Source organism: Elaeis guineensis, chromosome 10 (assembly GCF_000442705.2).
Source record: "Elaeis guineensis isolate ETL-2024a chromosome 10, EG11, whole genome shotgun sequence".
NCBI lineage: Eukaryota > Viridiplantae > Streptophyta > Magnoliopsida > Arecales > Arecaceae > Elaeis > Elaeis guineensis.
This window is the reverse complement of record NC_026002.2, coordinates 34,496,836-34,507,572: the sequence shown is the minus strand read 5'-3', so window position 1 is coordinate 34,507,572 and position 10,737 is coordinate 34,496,836. Positions and strand designations below refer to the sequence as shown.

Genomic DNA, 10,737 nt, shown 5'->3' with positions numbered 1-10,737 from the left:
CTACTCTGCCTCGTGTTTTTTTTCCCCACTTCTCCTCGCATTTTTCTCAGTTTTTTTATCTTTATATACCCATCGTTGGCTTCCTGACTCCCCGTCTCTGGATTATTTCTTCTTGCCCGATCTGCTTGCGTTCTCCACTGCTTCGATTCAGTCTTTTTCTTCCATTTCTTTCCACGTTTGGTTCTATTGGGGTTTTCCTTCGGTATTTGGGGGAAAGGATCCGACCTCTATATTTGTTTCGGTGTTCGATGATGGTAGGGGAGTGGAGGGGGTCGTGGAATAGGGAGCAGGGCTACCGTTACAAGGAAGGAGGGGGTAGAACGCCTAAATCTTGGAGGCCGCCCCATCCCCCTGGTAAATTTTTTGATTCATGTCTTTGTTTCTTGTAATCCCGAACGATGTAGATATTGCTTCTTTGGCTTTGATATCTGGTTTCTTGCTGGATTTTTCCTTGGTTGGTGCTTATTCTGGAGAGAATAGCAGTTTCTTTTTTGATATTCTTGGCTTCTTCTTTGTTTCTTGTTTGATTTTGGTTGAGCTGTCTCGTGGTGTTTAGATCTTTATGATCATGTTCTTTTTGTTGATTTCTTGTGTTGTTGTTTCGGGTATGTGGAAGTGGGATAAGGTTATTTGGTTGGGGATGGGGACTGCTTTAATTGCTTCTATTTTCTAGGGGATGAGGATGAGGTATAATCTTAGGGATAATTTAATCCTAAATTGAATGTCAGATTCGGTCGTATTTTTTTATTGGGTTTTGATTTTACTGATGATTAAGTGGACATGTACTTGGTGGGGATGTCTATTTAGGAAATTGGGATGCAACCGACTCTGAAGTTTTAAATTAAGTGATTGTGACCTGTGTGTCAAGATTCAAAACATGGAAACAGCATCTCAGAGCGCGGGGCTAAGGATGCGTATATTTAACTCTTCTCTTTGCACTGGGCTGCCCTTTTTATTATCAAGATCATCAATGAATTATTTGGTGTGTCTTGGGAAGGAGTTGCATGGCCTTTATGAGGAAATACAAAAACATCATTTTTATTTATTTTTCTTTTTTTCTTTTTTCAACATTTGATGGTATTGTTTTTAGGACTTTTTGGTTTGTTCGGTTTTTTAATTGTTTTAGCTTCATCATGTGTATTCAAACCTACGCTCCTTTTGAAGTTCTCTGGGATGTTTGTTCTTTTGTGAACTGGAATTAGAGATCATTAATATATATTTTTTCCTAATAAGTGTGTAATCATAAGGCTGAGAGCCGGGCATGTGATCTGAGGGCTCTGCCTCCAACCTAAATGGTGTTTTTCGAACAATAGACCTTTGATTGCAATAAGTTTTTCTTTTAGAATAAATGGACTTCTTCACTTGTTCATCTCGACTTTAATCTTGATATGGGAGTCCTATTATTTTCCAGAGATCTTCTTTCATTTATAAGATTAGCATGGTATTTCATGTTGACAATCATTGTATTTTCTGGTCTGCGTGTTAATCGTTTCCATTCTCAGTTGGTACTTTTCCATAGTATGTTGTTGTTGATTGTTGTTATTTTCCACATATAGATTTGAAATATAAAATATTAGTTTTCTTTAGGTGTTCTGCACCAGTTGTTTTATCACTATTGGAGTTCCATGATAGTTATTGGAATTGTTACTTTTTACAGGATTGAATATTTGAGATTGTAAAATGGAGTGTTCACTTTGGTTATACATAAGGTAAATGAAAAAAAGAAATGTAAAATGTTTGAGATCAGGCATTTGGATATTTTTAATATTCATTAAATTCTGTATACCTAGGGCTGCAAATGATATCCAATAGTCTGTTAATTTGATCCAATTGTCAGTTAATGAGCAAGAATTGGATTTGAGAAAGTCGATCTAGATCCTGATTTGAGTTGGGGATGTAACCTGCGGGCAGAAATGCAATGCAATTATGGTTAGATTTGGTTTTAGTCAGAATTTCTCTAGAAAACCCAAAACAAACTTCGAACCCGCCCACTTCATTTTCTCAGAGTTTTCAAGAAACCCTGTATCAACTATTCTGCAACCCCACCATGTCACCTTCTATTCTTCTGCTGCTTGCAAGCTGCCCTCACCACCCCAGTCCACCTGACCTAGCCTCTAAACCCATTGCTTTTGTTGCTTCTCTCCCTCTGTGACTAAACAATCAACTTCAAGCATCAACATAGTTTATCCATCAACCTAGTTCAACTAGGTTTATCAACCTGCTTCAAACATCAACTTACGTACATCAACCTAGTTTATCCACCTTGATAATACAATTGTCTAAACAATCCTTGAACATAAATTATACCTGCTATGAGGTAAGTAAATGCATGCTTCAAGTTCAAATGAATGGATTTATTACAGTTTTCATCCAAGACATGAATCACCATATGTTTAAAATTGGATCACATGGTATTTGGAGCAACTAGATAAAACTGGGAGGACCTGTTAGACTCAACGAGTATTAGACCCAAAAAACTGGGTGTAGCCCTATTAAACTTAAAGTTGTCACAAAATCAACCTGAAGGGAACCTGACCTACTCAGTCAATTGAATGAGTGAGATCTTGGTATAAATCTCAGATCCTGAGTTATATTATGTCAAATAAGAGTGAAGTTCCTTCAGACCTAAATTGATCTGCTTGCAGCCTTGTGCTGCTCCTCCATCGCTGTTAGTAATCTGCTACCCTTACATCACTTCTCCATCTGCAACTGTTAAAAATCTTCATCCTGAACTATTCCAACTTGAAACCATCACATTAATAATCTCCTATAACCAATCTTGACAACCATTTGCAGCTTGCCTCAAAGACTGCCGCTTGCTGCACTTTCTTGTCCCCCTTCCACGAACACCATCCCATTATTATTTGATGGGGAACAAAGGTTGAGGGGTAAAGTGAATGGGTGCCAGCAAATGCTTGCTTCTGACAATATGGAAGAGGGAGAAGAATTAACACAAAACACATGACTATTACCAGAATGAGTTCTCATCATGATCCTGATCCTATGATCCTGAATAGGTTTGATTCCTGGTTCTAGTATTGCCTTCTTAATTGAGATTAAATATAATTTGGAGATACATTCATACATAGGTATATATTTCTAGAATTTTGTGGTTGATGCATGTGCTTTAAGAAGGTACAAATCTTCAATCCTTGTCTCCCTTCTCTAGTTCCTTGTTTTTCAAAAACATTTCTATCTGTCATAGGAAAGGAAGTGCGTGTTCATGATTTGTCTCCTTTATTTATAATTATTTGGATGACCTACTGGTAAGGTATGCCTCTTTTTTTTTTTTTTTGTTAGTTATACTCTTTACCATTTTTCACTTTTCAGTAAGTGTATGTTCTTTTATTTTGTCTTTTAGGTTCTGATGTTCCATCAGTTCCTTTGTGGGAGAAGAAATTCTGCACACGTGTGGGTGCAATTCCATGGAAGAGGTTTTGTGAAAACAAGAAATTTATGGGCATGTATAAAAATGTGTTACAGTGGGATGATTCAGCAGCTTTAGAGGCTTTCCAGGATGCAAAGGCCCGGTTCTATGCAGAGTATAATGGTCTCCCTTGTGACATCCCTTTGCCTGACCCAGACATGTATATCGATGAGGTTGACCAAGATGCTGTTGTTGATCCTGAAATGGTGGCAGATTTAGAAAAACCACCTCCGGCCCATGCTGATGTGGATAATACTGTAACTAATGGCTGGGATTCCTTTATTTTTACAAACAAACCAGTTCCAGCTTCTGGATGGGGTGATACAGAAGACCCTGTCCCGTCAAATGAGAAAACTGGTGAGTGTGGCTCTGCAAATTGGGATGCTTATGTGGAACAAATTAAACCCAGTGGATGGGGGGATGCAGCTGAGCCCTACTCCTCAAGTTGGGATGTAAAGAATGATTCTAGCAATGCATGGGGTTACAGTGGTGGAGGTTGGGGAAAGGGAGTTGCACAGGACAATCCATTGGTTGGTGGGAGTTATAATTACTGGGATAATGGGAGGAGAAGTTCTTGGGAAACTTGGGAGAACAGAAATAGCGAGCCTAGTAGAAGAAATAGAAGAAAGAGAGATGGAGGAGGCCGGTTTGGCTCAAGATTTACTAAACCCAAGTACCAGGTTGATGGTTATCAATCGAATAGCAGCTGGGGTGATTGCAGAGGAAGAAATAGGGCAGACTATCCTTATCAGAAGACAGTATATGCTAAGCAACCTCTGGCTATGTAGCAGTGAAACTCCATGTGCTTGTCTTGGCTGAAAAAGCATCACGGATCAGCTGAATGAGGTGGTGCATGGCATAAGAAAGATCCATGTCGTAGTTTTTGTGTTATATCAATAAGCATTCCTTGGTTCTTTGATTTTTTTTTGTTTGAATATAATTTAAATTATTCTGCAAAGTGCCTACGTCAGTAGCTCGATAAGTCAGATGCAAGTAATGGTATATATTATGGCATATGGTCAAGCTGAGGACATATGCAGACAGTATCAAATTATAGTGTTGCCAGCTTCAATTCAGTTTTTGTTGATGACACTTATGAGCATTATTTGGATTGCTTACTGTTGAAAAATGAATTAGTTATTTCATATAGCTTGGAATGAGTTATTTTTGGGAGATCTTGCTTTTGTGAATGATACTCATATAAGTAAAATTATGAATATATCTGACTACATGTTGGCTACCTATCTACATAGAATGGTATATGATCCAAGCATGCTTAATTTTGTATCTGTATGTGTATTTGGCTGGTTTGATTATAGTCCACTTGTTTCAAGAAAAGCAATAGCAGTAACCTTGGATATTTGGTTTTATTTTTGTTGGTGGAATCGTATATTTCTTTTTTTTTTTTCTCTCATTTGTTACCATATTCTTGGTGTAATGATAACTGTCTTTTGCCCTGGTTATTGTCTGGTCCATATCAATATCAAATATATAGCGTGTTTATACAAGTGGTTTGTGATACATGAATTACAGAGAACATTTAGGACTCTGGAATGGTCTTCCTGTTTTACACTTTATCAGTGGGCCTCTGAAGTTCTCTTCTCAGCTAAATGGGTACTTTTCAACTTGTTAAGTAATTTTTGTCTCTTATTTGTTTGCAGGTCCATACGGTGTTGTTGCATTGCATGTTTATGCACTTAAAAGACTATTAAGAAGCTGATGGAATCTGTATAGTCAAGTTTCAATAAACTGGTAAGAAGTTTAAAGGAAAAACCATAAAATATCATGCAATAACCAATCTAAATCATGCAAAATTTAATAATTTTGTTAGGATTTGAGCAACTGTATTAACTGCATGCAGAGGAGCATGATCTTTAGGAGTTTTTCTTGGCCTATGTGATGATATAAGAAATATCTGAATTCACTCTAAAACCCATACAACATGAATATGCTCTCTGTGATCATATAGCATTGTCACATTGTTTCACAGAGAGGTACTGTATCATGTAGTCTATGGTCGCATAATGGTCAGCAGACTGTGTTGCCCCGTCCTCTTAATTCATCCATCTCAACTACATCCCTAACTCTTTTTTGTTGTTTTCTCAATGCTAATGATACTGCACGATCTCGTTGTTCTTAAGTGAATATCTGTCGCTTTACACTATACAGTCCTTATTGGAGGCTTTTGTTCGTTTGATATGTGAATTGGCATCTGTAATATAGAGAAAAAAATATGCAAATTATAGGAATATCAATTTTTCTCTATTTGTTTCTCAACAGCATTGACTTAAAGGCAATTAGATAAGTAAAATTTTGTTTGTAAAATAAAATGCAAAGACTAAAGATAAATATGGTGACTGCTACATATATCTTTTGATATAATATTGTAAGGCTAGGTTGATTTAAATATAGCAATAGTTCATGAAGCCTCAATAACTTTATTCTGCCAGTTGAATCAGTGTATGTTCTTGCATTCCTTTCTCGATCATATGAATAGCAGCCAACAGGTGTCCCTTTTGTTTCATTGTTTTTTCTGAATTTACATATGTATACACACGCTATATCATTAAATGATAGATGCATTTTACAGATTAAATTTCATTTATTAAGATTTTTGATGACACTCTTATTTCTTCTCTTCATGAATATTTGCAAAAAATATGTTTAAGAGGTTAGATATATTATCCCCATGCAGCTCTATTTTTTGCTCTTAGACACCCTAAACTAGTGGGACTCTATTTTTGAAAAAAAAAAAAAAAAACCTCGATTATCTCATCCACATCTTCAACCTACTGGACTCCACTTAAAATTAAAAAAAACAAAAACATAATCTGTGTATTTTCTCTCTTATCTCCCAATCCCTTGAACTTGTTTTTTATTAATTTATTTTTTTAAACATATATTTCATGAATCTGGTTGCTAGTGTATGTTTGCATCTGTATGGAACTATGGATTTATGTCCTAAGTATATAACTCTTGGCTTCCATTTGTCCGTTTTAAATCTTATTTCTCAATATCTATCACAAAAAACAAAAAAAATCTTACTTTGCTGTTCCTAGTTGAATGGAAAGCCTGCTAAAGTTACGTGGAAGGCATAGTGTCATATACACGCATTTAGAGAGCAGTTATATTTCATTCAATGGAAGTAGAAATGACACCTCAAGGTCTTAAATATGTTGCATACACTAAAAATTTGTAAAAAGATATTGATAATTGATTTGTAGTCCAATAAGTTCCAATTCCTGAAATATTTATTGCAATAAATATCTAAAATTATATTACCAACTAAATTTTGGAAAAAAATTGAATTGATTTGTAAACCAATAAGTTCCAACTCCTAAAGGGCGTAATGAAATAAAGATCTAAATAGATAGCTAGAGTTAAAAAAAAAAAATTTCAAAATAGGAGTCTGGCCCTTTTTAAGACATGTTTATTGTTGAGTGACAAACCCACATCAATTAATAGATGGGGAGTCCTCCCCCAAGACAATAGCCATCTCAACCAAGACCAACACAAGAATTTATCTGATAATACGGGCATAGATTCAAGCTGAAAGCTGGACTTGGCCAATTAGAAATTAGACTCAATATGATCCATGAAGTTGACTCAATAATCCAAAACCCTTCTGAATTTATTGTGATCTGAAGATCCAAATCTCATATCACCCAGGCTGATCTCATGATCGACTGAAAAGATTCAGGGACTTCTTGTCAATAGAGAGAGAAAGAGGGAGCATGGACACCTGACAAACCTACATATAGAAAGATCAGGTTTCATGCAATAATGGCAGTTGTAGAGCATCCATAGAACTCCCAACACCCCCCTCCCTTTTTTTTAAAATTCTTTTGTTGTAGATGAGTGCATATTATAACAGGTTAAGAAATGATGTTCTAACATACTACTATCATAATCTCTTTATCTATTACCCTTCTATCTCTTGTTATTTTATTATTTATTATTAGTATTTTGATTTTGGTGGATTTTGCTATTCTTCTTCGTAGTAAACATAGGAATCAGTTTGTCCTTTGGTGGGTCTTTGTATCGAGCTTGACCTTGTGAAGCCAACAATTGTTAGCTTAGTGGTTGGCACCTCTCCTCCAAGGGCTTGCCTTGGAGTAGGTCTAGGGTACAATTCCTGGTTATTTCTCAAAAATGTTTGATCTTCTTTTAAGAGTTCGTGTATATTGACAAAGTGGAGGTGGGAGAGAAGGGGGTTGGGGGCGTGGGGTATTGGAGGATTTGTGATGTCATGTGAATAGCTTGCTGGGTTTCTACAGTTTGGTCAAACTTCATGTGAAGGCATTTTGGTAGAGGGATTTTCTGGGAGGAGAACTTGTATTAGGAGGCGAAGGAAAGAGGGTTTAATGCAGATTTTCGGATCAAAACTTCCTTCCAAATTCATCCTGTAGCAGTTCCTATAATGAACGTACAAAAAACAATTGCATCTTGGTGTATGGCTAAGACTTGAATTATATAACTATCTCATGTATTCTGGATATCTTTGTTCAGACTTCAGATTTCTTATTAAATGTCAATTTTGCATGTTGTTTAGTTAGTGGCATTCAGTTTGCTTCAAACAGTAGAAAAACAATGCTGCAAATCCGTTGTGTTGATAATTAAATTGGTGGCATGCTGTTTTTGTGCAATATGGAGCCTGCTCCTGATCATTGATTCCTATTTTATTGTCCATCTCATTTTCTAGTCCTTCAACTTTAAATATTGTCCACTCCCTTTAATCAGTTTTGTTAGTTGTTATTCGTTTTTGGGACTTCTCTGTCAGCCTCAGGAGTCATAGTTCAAAATTTTTAGTGGCTTGTCAAAATGTTGAGAATTGCAAGATAGCTAACATGATAAAACCTCATGCTAAATTCAGGAAGAGACTAAGAGTGCGGTCTCAGGAGTACAACACATTGAAAATAAAAGAAGTACTTTTGAAATGTGACAGGGGATTACTTTGTTCTTATTCCCATCAAGGTTGTTGCATCAGCAGTATACCTAATTGTCGAGCATTGCAGGTGAATCAATCCAATTAGCATTACTGTATGTTGACTTGTAAATTTGGACGAGCGCAAGCTCAAAAGTAAGTGTACAACATTTGGGAAAGTTAAACTGATTGGTTGCTTTTAAAAGCAAAATAATGTTTGTTTCTTCTTGTTTCCACTTGGTGAAGACAAATGTGTTGCCGATACGTTAGAATGAGTGCTTGTAGTTTTTATCTACATCTAGCAGAACAGGAGTACCCTAAGAGGTGCTTTCTCTGGTTACCATGATAATTGTCCATCCTTCTTTCCAGTTTACTTATCTTAGGCTTCTTTGTGCAAAGAGATGGGTAATCTCCACCATGACATTTTCTGATAGCTTATCCAAAAATTCAGCATGTATTTCATTGTCATATATATTTATGAGTTTTTGAAGATCGATGTTTGGAATTGGATCTTTTTAACGGGTGCTAGTGTTCCTTATTTTCTTATTTCCCCTTGTTCCAGGTAAGTGCATTGCTCTTATTTTATGCTTAGAATTAGAGCTTTTAGTTCGTCAAGTCTGGTGGTGGTCTTGATGAAGTAGGGTAGGAGTAGCTATGTTAGTTCGTGAATTCATTTTAATTTTCTGCGTCTGTCTTTTGCTTGTGCAAAAAAATTGGAGAGTGATGTTTGGGTGTTCTTTACAAGCAGCAGTGTTCTTATTTCCCCTTGTTCAAGGCAAGTGAATTACTCATTGATTATACTTTTAGCACGAGGGCTGTTGGTTCATCAAGTGTGGTGGAACTTGATGAAGTAGGGTTGGAGTAGTTATGCCAGCTTGTGAATTTGTTCCAATTTTCTACATCTATCTTTTCCTTCTGTAATTTGCTAGAGGATTGCCTACAGATGTTTCTTTCTTTTTTCACCCCTCTTCTGTGCTTTGGAATTCAGGTCAGCAACTTAAAGGAACAAGAGATTGCATTCATTATTTTCAATAAAAATATAGTTACCTGCAATTACTGCTCCCTTTTGGTTCCGGTTGTTCGAAACCACGAGCTATCAGGTAAAAAGGTTAGGGATAGACCTGGTGGAATCCATTCGGCTGGTTTTAGAATTATATCGATTATGGGAGCCTAGCATAATTATGATTGTTGTGCTAATGATACGCTGGCAACTCGAGATGTTTAACAAGGGTCTAGGTTTGCATGGCTGATTCTAGGTTGTCATTTGCGCCGGCTTATTGGTGTGGCCTCTTGGTCAGGTAAAATCTGCTTCTAATTATCACAGGTCACCCTCTCAAATTATGTAAAGATTCACTAGATATCAGCGAATAAAGGATTAACTTGCCACGGGAAGAGCTACTCCTGTTTGATTTGTGGAGAAGACAGAGAAACGTAGGGCTTTTTTATATTATTCTAACTTCCTGGAGACAATCTCACATGTTGGTGAGCTACAGAATAAGGATGGAGGGTTGTTCACGTTCATTACATTCTGGTTGTTCAGCTTGTAGTAAGTTATCACCTCGATGCTAGGATGCCAGGGCAGGTGGAAACATCTGGCTGGCTACCCCATGAGAACCTAATGGATGTATCATGTTTAGATGCAGGTGCTGGTAATCAGGTAGATCAGATTTGAAATCGATGGATCGACACCATTGTCATCATCAGGATTCAGGTTCAGTATTTCCCTGCCTTGCGACAGTCCGCAACTTCACCGAAGAACTTGTAATTCAGATTTTCGTAACAAATGATGTTGCAACATGTCTTTTTATTGCAATTATTGCAACTGGGTATGTTGAAGTTGATTCTGCTCCTGTTCAAAAATAGTTCTCTATCTCTCTCTCTGAGTCTAATGATCAGCTTAAAACTTTCTCCATGACTTTTCCTTCGATGATATACATATTTGCATCACAGATTTGGAAGAGAAATCTCATCATGTTGACTGCCTTTTAAACGTGTTTGTCTTTTTTGAGGCAAAATGTGCATCTTTGCAAGTTGCATGCCCAACATTTTTGTCTGCAGCCCTATTGACTTTTTGAATGGGAGGGAAACCCAAGCAGGAAATTGCCAATTTTTCTGTCTGACTTGTATCGAAAAAAGAAAGAACAGGGTTCACAATCTTGTTTGGTCGAGTTACCGTGGAGATGTCAAAGTTGATGGTCAAGATGGTTGATTTGGGGTTTTGTTGCTGGAATTCCTTGAGAATGTGATGGGTTCATGTTCCATTTGTCAGCAATGGAGGCTTTACTCAGTTTCTGCTGAGGTGGCTGATTTTGGATGCTATCGGCTTTGTCGACGACTCCTGCTTGATCTGCGCATCCATCAACAAGAATTCCATGGCAGTGAAGAA

General features: G+C 36.9%; 1 protein-coding gene across 4 annotated transcripts; it reads left to right on the top strand.

The window, feature by feature from the left end:
• LOC105052458 (uncharacterized) lies at window positions 1-10,240 on the top strand. Of its 4 annotated transcripts, none has more exons than XR_003801919.2 (4): window positions 1-354; window positions 3,362-4,273; window positions 5,089-5,179; window positions 9,995-10,240. XR_003801919.2 is itself a non-coding variant. In XM_010933276.2 (2 exons), exons 1-2 carry the CDS (start codon window positions 249-251, stop codon window positions 4,213-4,215), a joined length of 960 nt encoding a protein of 319 aa, XP_010931578.1. In that variant the 5' UTR covers window positions 15-248; the 3' UTR covers window positions 4,216-4,519. The 4 variants fall into 4 exon arrangements, 1 of the variants encoding a protein (XP_010931578.1); XR_003801918.2 differs by having other exon boundaries at window positions 9,989-10,240; XR_003801917.2 differs by having other exon boundaries at window positions 8,301-10,240.
• Window positions 10,241-10,737: the final 497 nt, after the last annotated feature.

What these genes read in the sequence shown, in the direction of transcription:
- LOC105052458 (XM_010933276.2), top strand. Translation starts at nt 249, where the DNA reads ATGATGGTAGGGGAGTGGAGGGGGTCGTGGAATAGGGAGCAGGGCTAC. An exon ending in GAGGCCGCCCCATCCCCCTG is followed by an intron (nt 355 to 3,361) that starts GTAAATTTTTTG and finishes TTTGTCTTTTAG; the next exon opens with GTTCTGATGTTCCATCAGTT.